Source organism: Suncus etruscus, chromosome X (assembly GCF_024139225.1).
Source record: "Suncus etruscus isolate mSunEtr1 chromosome X, mSunEtr1.pri.cur, whole genome shotgun sequence".
NCBI classification, from domain to species: domain Eukaryota; kingdom Metazoa; phylum Chordata; class Mammalia; order Eulipotyphla; family Soricidae; genus Suncus; species Suncus etruscus.
The window spans coordinates 131,075,152-131,102,274 of NC_064868.1; the positions used below are offsets into that span (position 1 = coordinate 131,075,152).

The 27,123-nt window shown below is 42.8% G+C and overlaps 1 protein-coding gene and 2 pseudogenes across 1 annotated transcript in view; 2 read left to right on the forward strand and 1 right to left on the reverse strand.

Moving 5' to 3' along the window:
• PRPS1 (phosphoribosyl pyrophosphate synthetase 1) overlaps positions 1 to 27,123 on the reverse strand; it is a 31,796-nt gene that overhangs the window by 4,427 nt on the left and 246 nt on the right. Inside the window, exons 2-5 of the mRNA XM_049767608.1 lie at positions 15,951 to 16,134; positions 12,334 to 12,432; positions 11,090 to 11,214; positions 8,023 to 8,196 (exon numbers count right to left, since the gene is read on the reverse strand). Of these exons, the coding sequence (XP_049623565.1) occupies positions 8,023 to 8,196; positions 11,090 to 11,214; positions 12,334 to 12,432; positions 15,951 to 16,134 (582 nt within the window). The remainder of the gene's footprint in view (positions 1 to 8,022; positions 8,197 to 11,089; positions 11,215 to 12,333; positions 12,433 to 15,950; positions 16,135 to 27,123) is intronic.
• Positions 5,621 to 5,708, forward strand: LOC126000068 (uncharacterized; annotated as a pseudogene).
• Positions 5,968 to 6,070, forward strand: LOC126000069 (uncharacterized; annotated as a pseudogene).

Below are 27,123 nucleotides of genomic sequence, written 5' to 3' on the forward strand. Positions count from 1 at the left end.
GGAGCACAGACAGGGATCATTCATGGGCAGAGCCAGGAATAGCCCTGAATACTATCAAGTGTGGCCCCCCAAACAACCCAGCAAAATAAAATAAACAGATAATCCTAGTGTTATTAGTTTAGGTGTAATATTAATTTAAGAGGATTATTTTGTTTTTTTTTTTTTCTGAGATCATAAAGAGAGACATTGGGGTTGGACAACCAACACAGACTGTACTTGGTCTTTTAAGAGTATGCTTCAGAGGTGGAGATGCCCTGTATCTCTTAAGCCAAAGGAATTTTCTTTCTAATTTCCCCAATGTTTGATGTGCCTATGCCAAAAAAAAAAAAAAGCCACACCTGCCCCTCCCTTTTCTTCTTTTAATTTTACTTATATTCACGATAGGCGCTCCCACTTTTCCATAGAGTTTAAATTGCTTGTTCTGTCTCATATTTCTGTCTTTTAACAAATTGAGAAAAGAAAAAAATAGTGGATGGGGCCCAGAGGCCAAGTGGTCTCGGGAACACTGAATGGAAAAAATGGTCAGATCTAAATACCCAAGCCAAAGTCAATGACAAAAGAATCGAGATCCAAACTACAACAAGCCAAACACAAAATGGACCTATTACATTAGTAGTCCAGGGGGCTAAGGGTAGAGTTTTGGGATGCATGCTGGGAACTATGGTGGAGGGAAGTCAACAGTGGTGGTGGGAATGGCCCTAATTCACTGTCACTGAACACCTGAAATACAACTGTAAAAGACTTGTAATTCACAATGGCCTCAATAAAGAAAAGTTGAAATAAATAAAAGAAAATTATTTTGGGCTAGAGTGATATAGCACAGCAGGTAGGGAGTATGACTTGTTCTGATAGACTTGTATTTGATCCCTTTGTATATGGTATGGTGCCCAGAAGACTGCCTGAAGTAATTTCTGAGTGCAGAGCCAGAAGTGGACCAAAAATATAAGAGTGAATCAAAAACTAAAGGAAAAAAAGAGTATTATTTTATATGAAGTAGAGCAAGGAACGCCTCTTCAAGAAGTAAGTGTTATTGAGAAAACTGGTCACCTACATGCAAAAAAGTGAATTTAGACCTCTCTTTAATGACATGCACAAAAGTCAAGTCAAAATACATCAAAGACCTTGATATCAAACCTGAAACCATAAAATACAAAGAGGAAAACGTAGGCAGAACATTCCATGACATTGAAGCTAAAGGAATCTTCAAGGGTAAAACACCACTGGTCAAGCTAGTGGAAGCAAAAATAAACAAATCTGACTACATTAAACTCAGAATCTTCTGCACCTCGAATGAAATGGTGACCAGGAAGCAAAGACTACCAATAGATTGGGAGAAACTATTCGCCCAATACCCATCTGATAAAGGTTAATTCCCCAAGATATACAGGACATTGTATATACCGAAGATGTACAAGGCACATCTTAGCAAGAAAAAAATCCAAACCTATCCAAAAATGGGGAGAATGAACAAACATTTCCTCAAAAAAATTCAAATGGCAAAAAAAGACCATGAAATGATGCTCCACATCAGAGATGCAAATCAAAACAATGAGATATATTACACCACAAAGATTGGAATACATCACAAAGAACAGAATAATCAGTGCTGGTGCAGATGCAGGAAGAAAGGGACTCTTTCACTGCTGGTGGGAATGTAGACTGGTGCAGCCTTTTTGGAAAACAATATGGATATTCCTCAAAAAACAAGAAACAGAACTTTCATATAACCCAGCAATACCACTCCTATGAATATACCCTCGGAGCCCAAAAACACAATGCAGAAAGGCCCTCTACACTCCTATGTTCATCAAAGCATCATTCACAATAGCTAATATCTGGAAATGACCCACATGCCTAAGAACAGATGAATGGATAAAGAAACATCTACAGAGTTAAGAAAAATGAAGTCATAAAATCTGTTTTTACCTGGATGAATATGCAGAATATTATGCTGATCAAAATATATCAGAGGGAGAGGGATAGACATAGAATAATCTCACTAATTTGTGGAATATAAAAATAAAAGTGGTATGGTAATACTAGCTAGGGAACAATAGAGACGAGGGCCATGAGAACCAGACTATGGTATGAAGCTTCCCATAAATAGCGAGTCAGTGCAGTTAGCATAAAGAAGGGAAAACTCTGAGAATGATAGTTGGAAATGATCACTCTGGACAAGAACTGGGTACTGAAAGGAGATAAAGTGATAGGCATGATACCCCTCAGTAACAACATGTTGTAAAGGTGGGGGGGGGGAGTAAGACTGAATGAAAAGAAAAATGTCTGTCTCACAGGCAGGCAGAGGGGAGGGTGGGAGGGAAACTGAGTTCCATCAGTGGTGGGAAATATGCACTGGTGAAGGATATTGTACATTACATGATGGAAATTCAATCACGAATAACTTTGTACCTATAAAAAACTCGACTTTATTATGAACGACCTTGTAACTAGTATTTAAATAAAGCAATTTTAAAAAGACAGGAAGCTTCCCAGTATGTGAAACTGAGTAAGCCATTCACTAATGGTGCACGTGATTGTCCTATACTTGATTATTAAAGGTTAAAACATATCACATTCAATTGTCAAAAACTGATTATTATTTTATAATTTGCCATTCCTAAAAGAATTCTATTTGTGATTCCTTAAGTTTTATTGGAGCAAGTAATATTAAATAAAGTGGATAATTTGGGATATGGGGGAAACCTTATGATTATTGGTAATTATTGGAAAGTAACATGGATGGTGAGATTGTTGTTACAACAGTGTGTGCCTGAACCAACTCTATTATGAACAGCTTTCTTAATCTTTTAAATGAAGGAGCTAGAGTGATAATACAGGATTTAAGGAGCTGTCCTTGTATGCTCAATCCCTAGCACCTCATAAGGCCCTGATACTGGCCACTAGTGATCCCTAAGCAGAAAGGATGATCTTATTCATGTCAGAAAGACTGCCCTCTACAGCTATGAAAGGAGCCCAACAAAGCCAGTATTTTAGATATGGAGAAAGGAGACTTAACACTGCAAAAAGGTTTGTCACAATCTCTCCACAACAGGTAAATAGAAATGTTGAGGATTTGATAGGATTTGATTTTGGTGTGTGTATATTGTGGAAGATTTGATCTGATGTGTGGTTCAGTGCAAAGAGCTGAAGAGGTGATGCTACTAAGGCTCTGCAGTGCCAAGGGATTCCCCAACCACCCCTGCAGTGCTGGGGGTGGAACCTGGGCAAGCTGCAAGCTAGGCATCCACTGTAACCACTGTACTACCTCCTGGCTCCTGACCTGGAGATTTTATCCAGGTGATCCAACTTCCTAATTCCAGGCTGTTCATCACTTTGTTCCCCTAATTCTGCTAGAAATGCCAAGAATCCTCTAAGTTCTCCTGTTCTTCAAAACCCACCACAGTCAGCAGAAATCATGGTTAGCAAAATGTTGGCTAGAAACAAGCCAGGGAGGCTTGGATTCGAATCTACAAAATTCAAAAGTGCTAGGAGTGGTGTCCTCCTGTCTTCAAAGACTCATTCGCCTGACTGAGAAATTTAGAGAAAATTAATGTGTCAGGCACTGTTCCAGGTGATGTGGCATATAGCCAGAAAGTTAGAGAAAACTCTGTAGCTTTGGAGCCAGAGCGATAATCCAAGGGCTAAGGCACTTGGCTCATATGCCGCTGACCCAGGTTCCACCCACAGCACCACCTATGGTTCCCTGAACATTATTGGCAAATATCTCTTAGCACAGTGGCAGAAATAATCTTGAACCTTGTAGGAAACATTTTTTGCTTCCAAAGGAAAAAAATCAGAATTGGATTATTTAGAGGGTCAGTATGTAATTCCGTATACAGTTACATGCTTTCAGGCATGGGACACTAGGCTGATTCCTGGTAAGGCAAATCATCTGGAGTGACAACAAAATGTTGAAAATAGATACAGGAAGGCCCTTCCCTTGTACGTAGTCAGCCCACAAAAAATAAACAGAAAACAAAATAAAAAATAAACAGAGCCCCAACCCTCCTCCAAGGCATCCGCAGCTTCCATTGCATAAGCCCCCAACTGTGTCCTCCGAGGAGAGGTTTGAGAGAACTGCCCATTCACCCTGTCTCCCAAATCTCACCAATCCTAGCTCGGCAGGGATGGGGCACAGGACATTTCAAATTATACCAAATCATTCTAGGCAAATTGGTGCTAGCTTTTCTTTCCCTTAGAAATATACAGCCCCCAAACCAGAAGAACAACCCAATGATCTATAGTGCAATACTTCTATCATACTTGGATAACTTCTCTTAACTAGAATAAGTAAGCCATAAAACAGATATATCTCTAACACCTCTTATACAAACAGTTAAATAGAACATATTTTTGGGGGGTTTTGGTTTTGGGGTTATACCCGGTGTCACTCAGGGGTTACTCCTGGCTCTTACTCGGAAATCAGCCCTGACTGGCTCAGACAACCATATGGGATGCCAGGATTCAAACCACCGTCCATCCTGGATCTGCTACTTACAAGGCAAATGCCCTACCGCTGTGCTATCTCTCGGGTCCCAGAACATGTTTTGTTTAACATAAAACTCCAGCACTCCAACCCACCAAATACAATGAACAATAGAGAAACTAAGGAATACACCTGCAGCTGAGGATATGGAGAAAAATCCTAGCAAATTTCCAAGTACTCCAAAACACAAAAGTCATATAGATAAGGACCTAAAATCAGCATTTAATGTTTTAGCAGTAGAAATCAAGAAATCATTAGCCTACAAAAGTAAGAAATCTATAAATGAGCAATCCAAGCAACTCAAAGAACTCTATCAGAAGATGAGAGAATCCATATAAATAGAACTAAGAGAACTAAAAAAACATGCTAGCAAGACATAGTAGCAGAATTACACACCTGGAGAACCACATGGATGAATCAGAAGACAAAATACAAGCCAGCAACAAAGAAGTCAACAAAGAAATCAGAGACAAAACATTGGAAGAAAATGCAAGGTACTTAATGAACAAAGACAAAAGAAACAATGTATGATTTACAGAAATACCAGAAAGGGAGGAAAACAGGAAAGGGGAAGAACAAGTAGTGAGGAAGACAATAGCAGAGAATTTTCCCGCACTCTCTGGAAAGAGGCTGCAAAAACAATGCCTAACAAAATAGACCCTAACAAAACAACACCAAAACATATAGTAATCCAAACGGCAAAAAAAAGAGATGAACTCTTTAAATGATTAAGGGAGAAGAAAAACCTCAAGTACAAACGAAAGAACATAAGAATCAAACGAGATCTTCATTTGAAACAATGCAGGCAAGAAAAGAGTCGAATGACACTCTAACTACTGAATGAAGAAACTTTCAACCTAGAGTCCAGTACCCAACAAAAATCTTCTTTACAAAGGAGGAGGGTTAAAAATATTCTCAGAGAAAAAAGAATTCGCAAAATTTGCACTAACCAAACAGACTTTAAATGAACTACTCAGAGATCAATTACTCCAAGGAATGCCCAATTGTAACAACAACCCTACACAATATAACAGCACAACAGCCCCCTGTCAATAATTTCCTTAAATGGCAAATGGATTAAACTGTCCCATCAAAAGGCAGAGTAGAGAGCTGGATCAGGAAAAAAAAAAACACAAGACTATGCTTTCAGGGATCATTTCTATAGTATGTAACTAGAGAAGTTTCTCTGATTGTGTCTCAAACTCGATGCTGCAATTGCGGCCCTCCCTACAACATTTCGTGGCCCTGCCCTAGGGGAATCTTTTTTTGTTTTGTTTTAGTTGTTTGGGTCACACCCCCCAATGTTCAACATTTCGTGGCCCTGCCCTAGGGGAATCTTTTTTTGTTTTGTTTTAGTTGTTTGGGTCACACCCCCCAATGTTCAAGGCTTACTACTGACTTGGCACTCAAGGATCACTCCAACTTTGCCTCCTGAGGCCCCCAGGTAAATTGAGTTTGAGACCCCTGGAGAGAACCCGACCACGAGGAGGAGCCAAAGCGTCCTCTCCTGAGCGTGAAGCCGGCTCTAGGTGTTGCTTCTGCGGCTGCCTTTGGCAAGGGGGAGAGAGAGGATGCAGTCTGAGTATCAAATTTAAAACAAAAAAAAGGGGGAAAAACATGTATCTGATGCCTGCAGGAAACACACTTGAAAGTTCAGGATAGACACAGGTTTAGAGTAAAAGGATGGAAAACAATTATATATGCCAGTAGAACACAAAAAAAATTGGGACAAAGGTACTTAGATCAAATTGCATTCAACCTCAAAAAAGTACTCAGAGACAAAGATGGGCACTACTTATTGATCGGGGAACATTAGTCCAAGTATTACTAACTCTGCCCAACATTTATGCACCAAAAGCAGAGCCAAAAAAATCTACAAGGCTTTTGTTCACAAACCTAGAAAAACTTATGGAAGGAAATGTGATAGTAGTGGGAGATTTCAACACAGCATTATCGCTACTAGACAGATCACTAGGCATACCTCTAGCAAAGACATAAGAGCCCTAAATGAGAAACTAGGAGAACTAGGACTTATGGACCTACACAGGGCATTCCATCCTGAAAAAGCTGACTATACATTCTTTTCAAGTGCACATGGAACCTTGTCTAGGATTGACCATGTTTTAGGATACAAGTCTAACAAAGATAAATTCACAAATATAAGAATTATACCCGCACCTATCAAGACTACAATGAAACACAGATCAAGATTAACTGTAAAAAGATGTGGAGAAATTCTAACACCTGGAGACTAGACCACATGCTGCTCAACAACAGCTGGTTCAAAGAGGAAATCAAGGAAGAAATAAAAATATTCCTTGAAATGAATGAAAAGAAACAAATTGCCAAAAATCTACTGGACACAGCAAAAGCAATAATTAGGGGGAAACACATAGCAATAAAAGCTATCTGTTGGTGGGGATATGGTAAGAAAGGAACTCTCATCCACTGCAGGTGGGAATGTATGGGGTTCTCACTAAACTCAAAATTGAGCTACTCTATGACACAGCAATCCCTCTCTTGGGTATCTATGGACCTGTTACACTGGTAGAAATGGGACTAAGGGTGGAGGTATGGAATGCATGCTAGGAAATCTGGTGGCGGGAGGTCAACACTGGTGATGAGAATGGCCCTTATGCGCTGTCACTATATGCCTGAAATACAACCATGAAGGACTTGTAACTCAGTGGTTTCAGTAAAAAGTTAAAATATAATAATAAACACAAAACACTTTTGGAAATAAAAGTGATGATAGTTGTATAACAATGTGAATGTATGGGGCCGGGAAGGTGGCGCTAGAGGTAAGGTGTCTGCCTCGCAAGCGCTAGCGTAGGATGGACCGCGGCTCGATCCCCTGGCGTCCTATATGGTCCCCCCAAGCCAGGAGCGATTTCTGAGCGCATAGCCAGGAGTAACCCCTGAGTGTCAAATGGGTGTGGCCCAAAAACAAAACAAAACAAAAAACCAAACCAATGTGAATGTAACTAACACCATGGTACTGCACCCTTAAAAAGGATAAAGCAAATTTTATATATTTTAGCACAATACAGAGCAGTCAAAAAACTCACAGAAATCTGAGGAGAAATAGAATTCAGGCATAGGGATGAGTTCAGTGGTGAAGCGGACAGTTTGATGTCTTGACACCACAAAACAAAACAAAACAAAACAAAACAAAAAGCCTAATACATGAAAACACATTAGCTTTCCATTCCTCCCACCCCCTCTAGGCCCTGATAACCAAAAATTTTAAATAATTTTCATTGACAGCACTGTCATTTTATACTAAGGTGATGCATAATTCTTCCAATTAGTTCTCATCCACCTAATTACCCAAATCAGCAAGCTTGCAGCTAAGAGATAGCTCAAAGGGCTGATCTGAACAGTTAAGGAAATCCTAAATTCAATCTCTGGGAATACATGGTATCCCCACGCCCAAGCATGGCTGGCTGTGCTTACTCCCCCCACAACACCCCCAAAAGATCCATCAGGCATTAGCTTTTCACGTCTAGTCACTGTGCCAATCACTCAGCACTCACTTGTCAGCGGCATGACAGATTGTGCCACAAGTGTCAGCCATGTCATCCACCAGGATAGCAACCCGGTCCTTCACATCGCCGACCAGCACCATACGGTCGACTTCATTGGCCTTCTTTCGTTCTTTGTGAATCAAGGCAAAATCCACATTTAACCGATCAGCAATGGAGGTCACTCTGTAAAACAGTTTCATTTTTTTCAATTAAAATCTACATGTATGTGCTCAGGGACAATGTTCTGTACATCCAAACAGTTCCCAGGGCTGGAAATGCCTTAGCCCTTATCCTATTTCTCCAGCTGTGTCCCTCCCTAAGATGAATGCTTCCATATCCTGAGAATGGTTTATGAATGTATTAAATGGAATGTAAATACAAGCCCAACTAGAAAATGTGTTTTAAAACATGTGTGGGAATAAAGTATATATATACTCTACTGAAACAAATAAATACTGTATAAATGGTATGTGCTGCCTAGTGGCATGCACATCCATGCTCTACATGGCCAGTCTCATCACACAGAGGCCTGGGCTTGCAGTATTGGATTGTGGTTTTCTGTGTACTGGGGATCAAACTCAGGACCTCATATGTGGCAAGGAATGAATTCTACCACTAAGCCACAGCTGGGTCGTTAATTTTTTTGTGGGGGGAGGGGGAGGGCCATCCCTGGAAATATCAAGGATTACTTCTAATGGTGCTGGGGGATCATATGTGGTACTGGGGATTGAATTGGGATCAGCTGCACGCAAGTTCCTTAACCCCTGTGTACTAGCTCACAAACTCAAGCAGGCTATTGGATTGTTTTGTTTTTGGAGGGGGGGATTAGGATACGAGCTGCTGTGCTCAGTGTTTCTCCTGGCTCTGCTCAGGGATCACTTTTGGTAGTGGCTCCAGGGGCCATATGCAATGACAGAAATCAAACGTAGGTGGCAGTACGCAAGTCTGAACTCCGTACTCTCTGTCTAGCCCCCATGGATTATACTTTTAATGAAGCACTAACCTAACCAGAGCATTATGTCTGGTTTCCCTTGGAACTATGGTCACAGTGTTAAGTGGACAGAGGAGAATCTATAACCTTGTAATCAAGAGCATACAAGATGGGACAGCAGTCTTACTACTGGTGGACCCCGAGCTAAATGAACCACCTCTGTGCTGGTTAGTCCAACTGCGTGAACACACAGCATGAACCAATCTGATTAAAATGATTATAAATTTGGTACAAAGACATGATCAATTAGTTAAAGTATCACCAATCAAGCTCAAGGACCAATGAACTCAGTGTGTGACAAAAGAGAAAAGGGGCTTGACAAGTCATGCGCTGGGTCTTTGAGAGGAGAATTATGTGCAAGCCAGAATCAAATTCTTCCAAAGCTTGCCAAACTTTGGAGCCACTTACTTTGAAACACTTCTATCACTTCTCGGAATTACAAACAAAAGAAAATCATGTGGCAATAATGGCAACTACTGAAGGCCATTTCAGACTCAACTTTAGAATTAAATGCTGCCTGAATATTTAAAAGTGACGGGTTTTTCTCAGCCCCATGGCATGATGTGGAAATAATGCTAAACAACTTGAGGCAAGTGTGACAACTGGACCACTAGGGAGCAGTTTTTAAGGGTCTATCCTCTGGAATTATTGATGGTAACCAGTAATTACTTGAGACTCACAAAGCCACACATCTGGCTGGATGACAGAACTCAAAGTCGCAGCTTCCCAATTTTGTTGAAGTTACTGACATAAAGAGGTTGCTGAGAAACAGTCATTGAAGATATGAATGGATTTTAGAAAAAACAGCATAAGCTTTTCCAAACCATTTGTGCTTTGTAGTTCTTCCTTCTATTTCCACAACAAGAAAAAAAATTATCATACTTTTAAATCCTTTACTAACGAGTGATCCATGAAGGAAATGAGTTTAGTTGGAGCTACGTGAGCTGCAAAACCACAGCAACTAACACTCCCTAAAATTCAGTATTTTCCTTTAAAACATTTAGATCTTGGCTATAAATAAAATCCCTGTGATAATTTAGTTTCCTCCCGTTTTCGTGTTCCCATCCCAGGAGAGAAATGGTAATCAATAGCATAAGATAACACAGAGGTAGGGCATTTGCCTTGCACACAGCTGACTCAGCACAGAAGGTGGTTCGAATCCCAACACCCCATATGGTTCCCCATGCCTGCCAGGAGTGATTTCTGAGCACAGAGCCAGGAGTAACTCTTGAGTGCAGTCAAGTGTGACCAAAAACCAAAACTAAACCAAAACAAAACAAAAACAAAGAAATGTGGTAGGACCAGAAAGATAGTATACAGAGTAAGGTGCTTGCCTTGCATGATGTCAACTTCATCTCAAATCCCTGGTCATGCATATGGTCCCCTAAATCCTACAAGAGTTTCTCCTGAACAGAGTCAGGAGTAAATCCTGAACACTGCCTTTTGTGGCCCCCCCACAAAAAAGGTGTGTAAGATCTTACTAATATGCAATACTATAGGAGATATCATTCATTAGAAAACCCATTTTCCATCCATTCTATCAATGTCCCTTCCTCTGCTGTGCATCAAGTCACCAATGGGATATATTCAAATTCTACAATATCATGAACTATTTACTGTTCCTCATACTGCTGTCCTGTCTTCCAGGTAAATGACTCAAGCCAGTAAAAAAGGAGTGATACAACTCTAAACAGTTCATGTCCCTGCTAATGACACATAGATCCCAAAAGTGTCACTTGGATAGAAAAATAACACTTTGAAGGGGTGGGAAATGGTTGTTGTGGTCCTTAAATACTGCTCAGGAGACCTTTCGAGCTAGAGGTTCAATACAAAACATGAGGATGTGATGCTGCTTGAATGATACGTGCTGAGGACTATTTGTCTGTCTCACATTGGTAGTGACTCTGAAATGCTCAGAGGTTCCGGGGCTGCACCTAGCCATGCTTAGGGGACCATCTGTTGCTAAGAATCGAGCCTGATGGGGTGTGGTCACTGCTATACTTTCTCCAAGTCCTCAAATCTGACTTTTTGATCTGTCTAACTTTTTTCCTCATATATTAGGGATAATATGAATTTCAACCAGACCTTTTAGCTCCACCAGCATCCGGTGAAACAATGGTACAGTTTCTCCATTCAGAGATGTTCTCACGTATCCACTTGAGCACGGCTGGTTCTGCATACAGATTGTCCACTGGAATATCAAAAAAGCCCTGTGAAAAGAAGCTGGGTTAGTTTTAGTTCATTGTCTTTCTCTCCCCTTCATAGATGATAGGCACATTAGTGCTAATCAAACAACCTCCAAGGAAAAGGCCTTATTTTAGAACCTCCAATTTATATGTTCTAAATATTTAAGGGGAATAACGAGAATAACAGTATCCATTTCTTACCTGTCATGATCTAAGCATTGCTCTATAAATAAGAATATTCAGAATAACAGAATGGGAGAGAAAAGGCAGATTTAAAGGCCTAAAGATATGGTTTGGAGGCTAAAGATTGGGTTGGTCTCCAGCACCAGTAAGGTTGCTCAGCAGCAGGGAATAACTCCCTAAATTCAGTAGTTAAGAGTTAAGTTTGCCCTCTCCTAAGCAGTACATGTCAGAGACATTAAATAATCATACATGGTTACAAATTAGTAAGTAGAATACTAATAGTCAATATTGTATATACACAATGCAGAATAGGCAAGTAAGCATTCAAACCCAGTCTGAACACACTACCCACAACAGTCTTCTTTTGCGGGCTGCCTCACTGGTCACTCATCTCAAATCACAGAGATCAAAAACAACACTTAAATGAGCAGATTTAAAATACTATCAAGGTGAGACCGGAGCAGTGGCGCAAAGCCATAAAGGCATCTGCTTGAGCGCACTAGTCTAGAACGGACCACTGTTCGATCCCCGGCGTCCCATATGGTCCCCCCCAAGCCAGGAATGATTTCTGAGCACATACCCAGGAGTAACCCCTGAGCATCACCGGGTATGGCCCAAAAATAAACAAATAAAAAAATAGGGCCCGGAGAGATAGCACAGCGGCGTTTGCCTTGCAAGCAGGCCGATCCAGGACCAAAGGTGGTTGGTTCGAATCCCGGTGTCCCATATGGTGCCCCGTGCCTGCCAGGAGGTAGTTCTGAGCAGACAGCCAGGAGTAACCACTGAGCAACGCTGGGTGTGGCCCAAAACCAAAAAAAAAAAAAACAAATAAAAAATATACTATCAAGGTAAGAATTTATCTGAGCTGTTATTTGGGCATTTGTTTGCTTCTCTGCTGTCTTCAGCAGTATCAATCTTCTCTCATCATTCGAACCCCCAATATTGGGTTCCCACTCATACCTGAATTTGGGAAGCATGTAGGTCCATGGTAATAATATGATCTGCACCAGCTACAGAGAGCATATTTGCAACAAGCTTGGCTGAGATGGGAGCTCGGCTCTAAATGCGGGAATGGGAACAAAAAAAAAAACAAAACAAGTTAATTTGAGAGATAATCCATTTGTTCAAGAAGAATGTATTTGTAGCTCACACATTATATATATATATGTATATATATATATATATATATATAAACACTGACCAATAAAGAAACTCATAGAAATGAGCACAGCTATTGAATTTGAATAGTTTACAATCTAGCACAAAAATTAATCTGTCAAGGATCACTTTTCCAATTCAGGATACACGTTTTGGAAAGAAAGCACATCCCTCCAATTTCTTTTCCTTCTGTTTCTTTTTTTCACTGGTGGCAGGAATCGAACCTAGGGCCTCACACATACAAGACAAGGGCTTTCTGGCTCAGCTACATCACCAGTTTCTAACTGGGGATGTATCAATTTTTTTCAGCCTTTTCAAGTGTTACTTCAAATTTCCAGCTCTTCATTTCTTTTTAACTTTTGGGGTCACACCCAACTATGGGCTTACTCTTTGCTCTACACTCAGAGATCATTCCTGGTGGTTCTTGGAGAAAATTATGGGATACTATGGATCCAAGTCAGGTCAGCTGCATGCAAAGCAATCCATCCCTTTTCTGCTGTACTATCGCTCCAAACACACACCCCTCCCCTTTCTAGTTCTTCATAAAGAATTTCCAGCTCTTCTTCATGTGCAAATTTCTAGCCTTTAAGTGTTATTCAATACTTATTTAAATTGAATCAACTTAAAATGTCATTTTAAGGGCTAGGGATTTGGCTCTATAGACTAGTAATGCCATATGCATTGAAGGAAGGCTTGGTTTTATACCATCATTATAAAAACAAGCAAAGCAAAAACAAAATAGCAAAGAGTCTAGAGGTTCTGTACTGGCCAGAGAGAAAGTCCAAAAGTATAAGGCGCCTGTTTTGCATGAGGGATTTGTTTGGCCACTACCCTTGTGATAAATCCCTGGACCACATGTGGCTCTCCAAGCACTGCAATGGTTTCAACAACAGAGCCAGGAGTAAGCCCCAAGTACTGTGGGATGACTCCCCAAAAAGCAAAAACTTTAATTTAAAAAGAATCTCAGCAATGTGTTTTTAACACAGGCAGCAGCATTAGTGCAAAGTATATAGGAGCTTGCCCTGCATGCAGTTGCAACTGTGACATTGGTTCAATCCCAGCACTGTAGACAGGTCCCCTGAGTACTGTCAGGTAAGGCACCAAAATGCAAATAAATAAAACTTGAAAGAAACTCAAATTTGCTCATGTCGCATTTGACATATACATCACAATAATGGAGTAGTTAATTCTACAAATTGATATGTAGGTCAACATTTCTGCTACAACCACAGTCCCCCTGAAGTCAGAAAGTGAACGCATGCACTGTGAAATAGCTGTGTCTGTACCTTTTCCCATGTGTTCTCTCAAATTTTCCTACTCCTGCCAACTGGCACCTGCCCCTGCTTACTGGCAGGACATACTGCCAGTCTATCCATCAGACTGGCACTATAAGCAAAGGCTGGTAGATTGGTGGCATTTGATGCTTCTCTACCTGGTAGACTGGCATTGGTTTGTGAACTGATGGTTGGAAGAAGAGCTACTCTACCCCACTGGAATAAATACTTGGCCTTCTTACAAGGTAAGAGATATGAGCAATGAACATGAGTGAGGTTAGGAAGTTTTACACAACTGTTTTATACTCTAATGTAAGGTGTGTATGTTAGAATAATGAAGACTTAGTATTAACAAGATGTACCAGAACTGCCATGTGTGTTCATTAAACCACATTCAACTGCCAGCCATCAGTAGTACACACCAGCGTTAATGTGTTAAAGTAACAACCCATCAAGTTTTATTATGAAGAGGACACAATAGCCCAATGCTTCTCAAATAGTGGAGCGTGCCCCCCGGGGGGGGGGGGCGTGAGGCTCCATTAAGGGGGGGAGCGTTTGACCTTGGCAAACACTGTCCTAACAAGCTAAGCCAGTGTTTATGTCTCTGTATGTCTCTGGAGCTGAGAGTTGCTGTGTCCTGCTTCAAACCCTGCTTCAAAAAGCTATGCATCGCAATTGTGCTCATTGTAGCCATTAATCCAGGCATCAACTCTGATTAAAAACTCAGCTCAAATTATTTTATATATTTTTGTTTTGCAGGTTAAAGTTTTTTAATAAAGATACTATTTACAGTCGTGCAGGGGGCATGAAAAATGTTTTCTTTCTAGGGGGGCATGACAGAAAATAATTGAGAAGCACTGCAATAGGCCAACAGGCTCCCGGAAGACCTATCACAATTGCAAAAGGATTGTACAGGGTCTGGAGGGACAGTACAGTGGGCAGGGCACTTGCCTTGCATACAGCCAACCCAGGTTTAAAGCCCAGCTTTGTATATGGTCTCCTGAGCCAGACGGAGACAGATCCCTGAATGTGGAGTAAGCAGTAAGTCCTGAACACAGCTCTACTGACCCCAACTCAAAAAGAACCAAAACCTCACCACACAGGAGTGATGACTTAAGTCTTACAAACATAATTTTAAAATGAGTGAGTTAAGGAGAGGAAAAAGCTCAATGCACCAGAGGACAGGCTTTGCATGTAGAAACCCTGGTTTTGAGGACCAGTACTGCAAAGTCTCCCCAACCCTGGCAAGGTGTGGACCCAAAAGCCAATGTAGATAAGACTACATACATGACAGATGTACAAACCAACCTATTAGGTCATATGAAATCAGACATGACTTAAGTGATTCTGGTGACCAAGGAATGTCGGTGTTTTGGCAAGGTGCTCCTGCTTTCCTGACTAAAAATTTGAGGTCTTGGGGCCGGTGAGGTGGTGCTAGAGGTAAGGTGTCTGCCTTGCAAGCGCTAGCCAAGGAAAGATCTCGACCACAGTTTGATCCCCCAGCGTCCCATATGGTCCCCCCAAGCCAGGGGCAATTTCTGAGCGCTTAGCCAGGAGTGACCCCTGAGCATCAAACGGGTGTGGCCCCAAAAACCAAAAATAATTTGAGGTCTCTGAGGCCAGAGCGGTGGCGCAAGCAGTAGAATGTTTGCCCTATATGCGCTGACCTGCATGTGATCCCACATCCCATATGGTACCCCAAATCCGGAGTGATTTCTGAGCAGAGCCAGGAGTAACCCCTGAGCGTCACCAGGTGCAGCCCCAAAACTATAATAATAATAATAATAATAATAATAATAATAATAATAATAATAATAATAATAATAGTAATTTAAAGAATCATTGGCACTGGAGAGAGAACAGCAGTAAGCCATTTGCCTTGCATGTGGCAAACCTGGGACAGACTCAGTTTGATCCCTGGCATCCTCTATGGTCCCCCAGGCTTGCCAGGAGTGATTTCTGAACACAGAGCCAGGAGTAGCCCTTGAGCGTCACTGGGTGTGGCCCCAAAACAAAACAAAAAAAAATTGAGATCTTAAGAGTGATAATTCAGCAAAAAGGGTTCCCAGATGCTCCCAAGCAGCCCCAAGCAGTTGGTGTCCTAGCCCCCAAGCCCAACTTTTTGTGAAGGAGATTCGAGCCTACCTTGTCCTTCTTATCCTGCCTCGCGTAAGGGAAGCAGGGGATGACCGCAGTGACGCGGCTGGCCGAGGCGATCTTGCAGGCGTTGATCATGATCAGCAGCTCCATGAGGTTGTCATTGATCTCACCGCAGCCACTCTGCACAATGTACACATCCTCACCCCGCACGCTCTCACCGATCTCCACACTAGGAGGGAGAAGCAAAGCAAAACAACTTATTCGGGAAGCGTGGGGCCACACCCGTTGGCTCCCAGGGGTGACTCCTGGCAGGCTCGGGGAACCCCATGCACGCTGGGGAGCCAACCTAGGTGGATCACATGCAGAGCCAATGCCCTCCCCAATCTGCTCCAGCCCCAAACAATACTTAGATTTTGAAGCACGACATTGACTTTCTCGTCACAAAAGATCTAATGAAGAATTCTGCCCAACATATAAAGAATGAACTCAAGTTGCACAACTTTATCCAGGAAATAGATAAGATGGAAATATTTTCAACTCACTTTATGAGGCACATCTCAGTTAGATACCACAACAGACAAAAGCAATTAAAGTCAAACAGATAAAAGCCTGAGTATTTGCCTTGCACGTGACTTAGCCCGCTTTGATCTCTGGCATCCCCTAATCACCAAGGGAGTAATTCCTGAGTGCGGAGCCAGGTGTGACCACTGAGCACTGCTGCGTGTGGCCCCAAAACAAAATTAAATAGAAAATGGTTATGAAGGGGAGCAGAACGGCGGAGGAGAGCTTTGTGGTAACAGATTGTATTTTCTTTTTTAATTTTTACACTCTGTCTCCTTTTACCTTGAAAGAAATCAAAGTTGAACCCAGTAGAATGGTGCTTGAACCAAAATACATTTTCTGGGTTTTTTTTTTCTATTTTTTTTCTATTGAAAAGGACCACGTGTACCTTGTAGTGCTCAGCAGTCTCTTCCTACTATTTTTTTTAATAAAAATATATTATCATACATGCAGGGCATGTTCTTCACCTCTGCATACATTTAATGATATCAGCATTCACTGTATAAGCACTTATTTTGTTTTTGGTGTGTTTTTTCCCTAATATCTTTATTTAAGCACCATGGTTACAAGCACGTTTGTAGTTGGAATTCAATCATAAAAAGTAAACCCTCCCTTCACCAGTGCAACCTTCCCACTACCAATGCCCCCATCTCCCTCCTCACCCACCCCCTGCCTGTCTTGGAGACAGGCATTCTATTTCTGTCACTCACTACCATTGTCATGGTAGTTGTTGGTGTGGTTATTTCTCAAACTGCACTCACCACTCTTTGTGGTGAGTTTCATCTAGTGGGCTAGTCCTTCCGGCCCTCACCTCTATTGTCTGAGTATTATTACCATACTGTCTTCTAATTTTCTTAAATTGCACAGATGAATGAAACTATTCTGTGTCTCTCTCCCTCTGACTCATTTCACTCAGATTAATAGTCCATCCCTGTATAAGGAAAATCTCCTGACTTCATTTTTCCTGACGACTGCATAGTATTCTATTGTGTATATGTACCACAGTTTCTTTATCTATTGTTGGGCATCTGGGTTGTTTCCAGATTCTGGCTCTTGTAAATAGTGCTGCAATGAACATAGGTGTGCAGAGGGCATTTTCGTATTGTGTTTTGTCCCATTCTATCGATCTAGGTTTAGTCACACCAGTATCCTGGTTGTAACATTATAGCAGCAGTGGGGAAGATTTTTTTGTTTGCAAGGGCTCAGATCCATGTTCAGGGCTTTTTCTTGGTTGGGTATTCAGGGAATCACATTTGGTGGGTTTAGGGTTCACTATTTGAGGTTCCAGGGTTCGAACCTGGATCAGCTGCATGCAAGGTAAGCTCTCTTCATACTGTATTATCATTTTGGCCCCACACAGCAGTTTGATAGGAAACTACAGTATGGTAAAAACTATGGCTGGAAACTGGGAAACTGGAGGAATGTGTTAGGTTTTCTGTATTACTGAATTTCTTAGAAATGCGTGTGAAATCTATGATGACTTCAAAATTCATTTTTAACAGAACAAACATTATTGTACTTAGTTCATACTGTTTTAGAAAAGAGCTTCATGGGGCCAGGAAGGTGGCGCTAGAGGTAAGGTGTCTGTCTGCCTTGCAAGCGCTAGCATACGGACCAGGTTCGATCCCCGGCGTCCCATATGGTCCCCCCCAAGCCAGGGGCAATTTCTGAGCGCATAGCCAGGAGTAACCCCTGAGCATCAAACGGGTGTGGCCCAAAAACCAAAAAAAAAAGAAAAAAGAAAAGAGCTTCATGTTCATTGAAGTACTGTTGAGACTAGCAAAGAACTGCAAATAACTAAAGAATCCAAACTTAAGATAAAAATAAAAACATGAGTCAACCCAAATCTCCAAGCTTTCTAAATAAATTCACTTTCATCACTGCAAACAAATATGGTGTAGTGCAATAACACTGCTTTAAAAATTAGAAATCTTATAAACTCTTGTCTATTATAGCTCTATAATTCTCATTGTTTCTCTTGACCTCTTAGTACTTCCGGCACTAATTGTTCGGGTCAGATATTCTTCAGTTGATCCAAAATATGTAATTGGTTAAAAGCCTTGTAAGTGGGGACATAAATGCACACTTGAGCGAACCATTACTGTAGCCCTCAATAAAAGCTGAGGTCATAAAAGCGTAAGTGAAAGCGAAGGTGCTGCACGAACCGTCCAAACAACCTAGTCCAGTAGCTTTAATTTTCTATGTAAGACTGAGAGACTTGAAGAATTCTCATGTTAAGTTCATTGAAAACAGCTTATCCAAATACTGTCTCCCTAACTTGCCCTGCAGCACTCATCGTCCAGGAAAGCCCAAAGTGAGTGAGACCATCCAGGGCACAGTAGCTGCCTCGGATGCCTTGGGGGTCACTTTTTGCCTGTTTTCTTAAGGAAGGTAGATTTCTGGGAGTTAGGGCAGTGCTTGTTGAATTTTGTTCCTGATGACTGTACTTTTTGCAACATAAATTTGGGTACCTCTGAGTCAGCACACTGCTTTTCTTGGCATTCCTCGAAGACACGGACCCTTTCTCACTTCCACCCTTCATGGGTTTTCATATGGAGAATGGCTTTCCTACAGCTGCACGCTCATGTCTCAGACTAAGAGTCTAAGTCTCTTTCCCTGACCAGCTTACTAAAAGTGACTTCCAAGGCCAGACAGAAACTTAGGTCAGGGGGAAGGCAGACTTATCTTGCTTGTGGCCAAGCTTACTTCAAGACCTGGTACAACAAAAGGATCCCTAAGACCACAGGAGAGATCCCTGAGCACAGATGAGCCCTAACTCCTTCTTCCTAAAGAATAATAAAATGGCTTCCCAGGACACAGCAATTGATCAAATGGTAGAATATGTGCATGGGCCCAGGGTCAATTTCCAGTTGCCTGTTGGGTCCTTGATGAAAAGGAAAAAAAAATAAAGTGACTTCCCTGGGAATTTAAAAGATTAAAGAATATTAAAATGGATTTAGTGCTCAAGGGCTTGTTTTGTCTGTGTTCAAGGGACCACACATGGTGGCTTACCTCTTGTAGTCTCCATAGAAACATTTTGGGGGGACCCACACACAGTAGTACTCAGGGTTTACCCCTGAGGGAGCTCGAGGAACCATATGTGGTGCCAAAGAATGAACCCAGTCATTCACGTGCTAGGCCAGGACCCTCCCCACTGCACTGCACTATTGCTCTGGTCCCTCTGGAAAATCATTTGAATGACTTTTAGCCTGGTGGCTAAAACCTTTGCCTGATAATGGAATGTCTAGTTTTGTCTCGCTATTAAATAATTATTTAATTTTTTAAGTAATAATTCAATTGTGGGGCTAAGGAAAGGGGAGAAGCAATAGATGAAACAAGATTAGCCATTTACTGATAACTGAATGGGTGCTTTTGGTTGAATGAATGCTGAGTATATAAGGTGGGGTGTCCATTTTGTTAAGGCTCTATACTTCTCCAGTTCCGCTCCATAAAAATTAAGTTCAGTGGCTTAAGCCACAAACACAGCTTCTGGTTCTGGGAGCTACCCTGGGTGTGGAAATCAAGAAACAAAAACACAAAACCAAACAAAAGCCTCTGAAGGCAGGGCCGGGAAGATGGTGCAGTGGGCAGGAACTCACACCACCATGAGGAGCCCTTGAGCACCACCCACAAACCCAGCAAAGAGCAAGTGTGTGACTAAGCTTTATTTGGGGTGCCACCTGGCCAGGGAATCCAGAGAGCCCCTTGATCTAGGATCTCAGCATGGAAGGAAATTAAATAGAGGAACTCATTCTAGTTTTTTAAAGATTATTTCCTACTTCCTTTCCCTCTGTTGTCCTTTTGCCCGGGGTCACACTCTGGGTCACAGTTCTAGTGATGGTGTCAGGGACTACAGTGGCAGCTCTCAGAGCCAGAGAGATAACACGGAGTAGGGAGTTTGCCTCGGGTGCAGCCTAGCCCGGGACAGACCCAAGGTAGATCCCCAGCATCCCATATGGTCCCTTGAGCCTGCCAGGAGCAATTTCTGAGCGCAGAGCCAGGAGTAACCCCCAGCAGAGCCAGGAGTAACCCCCAGCAGAGCCAGGAGTAACCCCCAGCAGAGCCAGGAGTAACCCCCAGCATCGTTGAGTGTGACCCCAAAACAAACAAACAAAACAAAAACAAAAAATAGTTGAGACCTCAAGCATGTAAGAGACAAAATTTATACTGTAAAATCACCCATGTGCCATATTTCCAACTCCAGGTGAGTCTGAAAACCTTTCATATCTTGTAATGAAGACTCAGCCTGCCAGAACTTTGGTTTTTATGAAGTCCAGAGACACCCACAGGTGGGGCAGTGAGGACAGCATAAGGTCACATAGCTCAGGCTATCCTGAGCTAGTCCCGCCCAGGTTTTCAAGTAAGACCATCTGTTTGGGGGTAAAATCAAACTGTAAACAAAGAAAAGGGACGTGCTGATATTTGTTTTGGGTAAAATAAGGTGTGACCCAACAACTGGATCACAAACCTGATCCTGATAATTATTTTATGATTATCCCTTTCAGAACAATCTATTTCACAATATTTGTCACCTTATTAGATATTTTTTGTTTGCCCTTTTGGCCCACACCTAGAGGTGCTAAGAGCTTACTCCTGGCTCTGTATCCAGGGATCCTGGTGGGGTTCAAGGGATCCTATGGAGTGCTGGGGATTGAATACAGGTTAGTGGCATGCAAGGCAGCACTGTTCTTTACTGTGGCGCATCACCTTTGTTTAGGAACTTGTTTGACATTTATCCCGTCTGCCGCTGGAATGCAGTGCCACAGCCACCGCAATAGCACAATGGCAGGGACAGAGCCTAGTAACTGAGTATATTCATGAATTCCTCCTCAGGATGAGGCTGCTGCTGCATCTACTTAATTAAGGCAGATGTGTGCGTGCTGCAGACCTGCAGTTGCCAGCATTTAGCAAACTATCCTTCAAATGAACTAACTCTCTTCTCTGTTAGAGGAAAGTGGGTTCCACATGCTTTTTTAAAGGCTTTTTTGGACAAATCTGATCCTTCCCTTTTACAGACACTCAGCTGTTCGAAATTTATTTTGGGGCAAAAACAACTCTGCTAACAAGCAGAGCTTGGTCCCAAAGAGTTAATTAGCTTCTTAAAAGGTTTATTTGTGTCTAATAAGCCACTCAGACACACAGCAAAACAATACCCAACACAAAAATACCCACATGAATTGCTTCCATTGTTCAGTATGTTACAATTTAAGGATCTTCCCTATAAAATTCTTAGAATTTTACCTAGAAGTCCTTAGTTTGTTTAATGAAAATAAAAACGACATTACTTGAGGAGGAGCACAATTGGGAGGTCCTTTGCTTTGCACATGGCCAACAAGAGTTTGAGGGTTTGATCTGTCATCTCATACGGTCAGGAGTGATTTCTGAGCCGAGTGCCGCTGGGTGTGGCCCAACCCCCCAAAAGTACCTACATAATCCACTGCATACACCTTCATCCCTTTGGCTGCCAGGAAGCCAAAGAAACGGTTAATGCAAAGGTAAATGTCTGTATGACTTAAAGGCAAATTCTTAGCATGGTCACTGTAGTCCTTTGATGTACCAACTTCATGAATCTTTTTCATGTGTGATCACACTGATATAAAACACACATCATCTGCTTTGAGGTACCAGTTAAAAAATTCAATTTCCACGATCGATTACCAGAGTGCTTGCTAAATATAGCTTCAATAGAAGATGCCTGCCTGAAAAATTCTATTTCAAAGACAAAAAACAAATACAAAATGCTATTTCAGGGTCAGAGAGAGGGTTAAGGCAGTCGCTATACATGCAGCCAATCCTAGTTTGAATCCCCTGGTACTGCATGATTACCCTCCCCCCAACTTCCTGCCGATCTAACCTGGATGTTGAGACCCTCCCACATCTGGGAGGGGTCTATGGTTGGTAAACAGAGTGGCCTGGGGGAAGGGTGAGAGAGCCTCAGCAGGAAGAGGAGGCAAAGAGGCAGAGACAGCATGGATGCAGAGGAGCAAGAAAGAGGCTGCTTAGCTTAGAAGCCATGTAAGATCTGCACAGGGCGATTAGGGACTTCTAAGTAAAACTTTATGTCTTCTGAACCTTCTTCATCTGAGTGCTGTGATCATTTCCTCGTCATTATCCTGAACCCACAGACCCACCAGACTGTAGGGGCTGCAGGCACCAGTCTAAGTGGTGAAAGGCCTCAGCATCCACCATCCACCACCAGGAGTTTATAATCAATACTTAATACAACACTGCATGATTCCTAAGCATGGTAGGATAGACACGAACACAGAGCTGGGAGTAGCCCCCAGCCCTATCAGGTGTAGTTATATAGATAAAGGGGCTGGGACAATAGTACTTGCCTTTGATGCAGCCAACCCATGTTATACCCCTGGAATCCCACATGATCCCCTTAAAGCCACTAAGAGTGGTTCCTGAGCACAGCACCAGGAAAAAAACCTCTGAGCAAGACCTGGTGTGCCTCACCCCCTAAAAATAGTAGAAATATAATACATACATATGCTAAACCTGAAGAGACTTTATAGAGCTAAATGCACATGTTTGCATGTATATAATCCTAGTTTGGTGCCCACAACCACATGGTCCCATGAACACTGCCAAGTGCAGCCCTGGTAGTCCCCAAGTACCACCCAAGCCCAGATAATAAATCCCCAGCATCACAGGATTTTCTTAGATCCTGGAAGGGGGACTGTTTTATATTCTGATATCACATAAGGCTTTTTATAAAAATCACCTTATGTGACTTATGTGTCTGACCTGCATTTGTGAGGCTGTGAGTTTGATCCCCAGTGCTGCCCACACGTGCTACACGTGGTTCCAGAGACTCCACTGAATGAGAAAGTTTGAGTTCAGGAGTATCACAGCCGGTGTGTGCAAACACCACAACTGAAAGTGTGGCGCCCTTGTGACTCCCAATCACTGCAATAGTGACCACAAAGGTAATGAGGGGGAAAAAGGAGCACTTAACCATCTAATACAAGCACTAAGATCATTTTGTGTTATTCGAGCAATTATTGGTTGGCCGTTTTCCAAAGTCATACTTAGGTTCAAGGATATTATGACAGGACACGCTTCTAGTATCTCAGACAACTTATTTGCATAGGTTGAAATTCAAGTGGTAGAATATAAAGAAAAGCTACTTGACCAGGCTGAAAGTCAAGTTGTGCATGTAAACTAGAACATGGCCTTGAACATAGAATTCTATGTAGAATCCTAATTTAAGTAATGAAGAACAATCTTGCCCTACAATAGTATAAAGACTTCCATAAGAGTCTTAACAATTGGGCCCGGGAGAGATAGCACAGCAGGGTTTGCCTTGCAAGCAGCTGATCCGGGACCAAAGGTGGTTGGTTCGAATCCCGGTGTCCCCGTGCCTGCCAGGAGGTGTTTCTGAGCAGACAGCCAGGAGTAACCCCTGAGCACCGCCGGGTGTGGCCCAAAAACCAAAAAAACAAAAAGTCTTAACAATTCATGAACTGGAAGGCGAGAGATAGCCCAACAGGCTGAGTACATGCTTCATGAGTGGGAAGCTTAGGTTGATCAAACAACACATGGTCCCCTGAGCAAAGCCCAGAAGCCATCTCCAAGCACAGAACCTTAGCACTACCAGATGTGGCCCACCCCAACATGCTCCTCAAAAAAAACCTGACAAACTACACTCAGGTTGCATAACCTGATCAAAACACAGTTAATTAAGCCTCAAAACACCTTCATGTTATTTTTTATAGCTTTCTCTACATGATAAATCAGGCAGTCACTGAGGGTAGAACTTTCTACCAACAACCTATTTCTTCTTAATATAATCTATCATCATTTTTATATATTCCTTCCTCTAGCCTTCTCATTTACATGCATTTAATACACAATGTTGAATCCTATTTATGTTTACTATTATTTTGATTTGCGGAGCCCACACCCAGTGATGATCAAAATGTATTCCTGACTCTGCTCTGGCAATCTCTCCTGGCAGGCAGTCTGGTGTTCAGGGGGGCATATTGGCAACCAGGGCTGGAACCTGGGTTGGCTACATGTATGGCAAGCATCCTGCCCATTGTACTTTTTTCTCCAGCCCCAGCAATTACACAATAGTTATGGAAGGCCTGAAAAAATGTGTAGACCTTTTATCCAGTAATTCCCCTTCTAGGTATTTACCCCCTAAGAAATTGTCAAAGAGCCAGCTCAGGCTGGAGAGATTGCTCAAAGGACTAGGTTGCCTGAGGGAAACCTAGATTTGATCCCCAGCACCAAAGAGTCCCCTGAGCACTGTTTGGGATGAATCCTAGCAGATTGGGAATTCTTCTCTAAGCACTGCTTGGTGGTGTTGTAACCATTCCCCACCACCCAGAGTTATGATTAAAGCCTGGGACATGATAAGGCCAAGGGCTGACTTTAGGTCATGCTATGCATTTTGGAGGCCCAGGTTTGAGAACCAGCATTGTAAGTTGCTCTGAACAGTGCTAAAAGTGAGCAGCAAGCCAGCAATAGACCAGAATCACCCAGCCACAAAAAAACCAAAAAAGTTTTCCTCAAAGATTTTCATTATAAAACATTATTAGTTCAGGACAAAAGTAGTAGGGTAGGGCACCTGCTTTGCTTATTCTGTGTTCCTGGCACCCCCTCATGTTCCATGGAGCCCTAACAGGAGTGATCCTTGAAACCAGACGCCAAGAGTAACCTAACCACTGAGTAATGCTGGGTGTGATAAAAGAAAAGGAAAAAATAAAAGAACTAGCTTACAAAAAGGAAAACATCCCAAGGAACTATTATTTTGGGTCCACACCCAGTGATGTTCTGGGGTTATTCTGGGCTCTGCACTCAGGGATCACTTCTGGCAGTGGTCAGGGGACTTAAGTGATGTTGGGGGATCAAATCTGGCTTCGCCATGTCCAAGGCCAGCACCCTACTTGCAGTACTATGGCTCAGGCCCCCCAATAATCTCAATATCACAGGAAAATCATGAGGAGACTAGATAGCTTAGCTCTTCAAATCCAGTCTTAAATTAAGGTAGTAAACTAAACTCTTCCAAGTTGCAAAGTGGTAGAAATCATAATCAATGTATCTCTCAGTTCTGAAAAAGCAGAAACGCACCCATCTTCATTAAATTCAGATAATCAACAAGTAGAAAAGTACATTCCTGGGGCTGGAGCAATAGCATGGGTGGTAGGGCATTTGCCTTGCAGGCAGCCAACCCAGGTTCCAACTCTAGCATCCCATGTGGCCCCCACGGCTGCCAGGAGTGATTTCAGGCTACAGAGTCAGGTGTGGTGTCTAAGCACCGCTGGGTGAGCCCCCAAATTCTCTAGGAGAGGCTCAGATTCTAGTGTGTAGCATTAAGCACAGGTAGAAGACTCTATGTGAAAGGGTAAAGGTTCTTTTGCCCCTAGAAGCCTAAGAAGAGATTTAACAACCTGTTGTCTTGAGAAGGCATACAGGACAAATACTCTTCAATGAAAAGCATCTTTCCCAACTATACTGTCCATGTTAGAGTTGATTCTATTTATTATTCTAGCCCATGTATATAGTGCTGTGGTCGAATATGACAGTTTGGCCACTGTCTTTTTGACTTAGGGGCTGCTTGGTCACACACGGCATCTGTGCTCGCACTACTATGGACACCACCATGAGGATACTCATAGCCTCACCCTGCATCCCGAAGAAAGCTTTCCCAGACAGAGGATGCTTTTATTGTAAGTGGGGGCTACAAAGAACTAGGGGCATGAGACGTTAGTTATGAAAGAAAATAAAAGCAATTGGGGAAAATGCTCCAAGAAAATTTGAAGGTTTTATTAGTAGGTGATCAAACAATAAGCCAAGCACACTTTGGTGGAAAAGCTGTTCAAAGGGGCAGGCAAAGTGTCTCCAAAACGGCCAAGGAGCACAAGGAGCAGGGGAGGGAGGGGCAAAGGGAGAGGGGTGGGGATTAAGCTTCCCCCAGGCCTTGGAGCTGCAAGGCACTGTGGGACCCCGGCCTTTCACCCACGATCTTTCTTTGGTCGCGATTATATCAATTCAAGGACACACACAATTTCTAATCTGGCACCAAGAAAAGTGGCCCGGTTCAGAGGGGACGCCGTTTCTGAGCAACGTGCCATTGTATGATCTACCCCAGAAGCTTCCAGAATGAGGGCTCCTGCCACTTTTTGGAAGGCTCCCCGTGAAACGGTGACAATGGGTTCGTGAGTCCCTTTCGCCAATTCATCAAGGAAACCACGATTTTTGGCAGGACAGCCAAACATTCTCGAGACGCTTCGAGGCGACACTCGTCCAAGGAAGGGACCAATTTTGGCGCCGTCGACCGGGAACGTCACAACTTTCCCGCGTCCCCAAGCTGATCGATCCCGGTCCGAATGCAAAGTCGGATCTTAAGAAGCCGCTCCCCGGGGTGCAGCGGGGGCTCTTACGTAAGCCGGTTGGGGCGCAGGAGAGGCTCCATTCGGGCCTGGTGGCTCCCCGGCTCAGCGACCCAGCCACGTGTCCCCCGGACGGAGGCTCCGCGTCGCTGCGGGCGCCCGGGGGGGTCTGCCTAGGAACCCCGACACCTCGGCCACCCGCGACCCGTCGGCTCCACCCCACGGCGCCGCGACGAGCCGGGTGACTCCCCCACGAGAGGGAGAATAACGGAAAAAGCCCTTGGGGGCGCGACGGTTGGGGAGCACCCCCG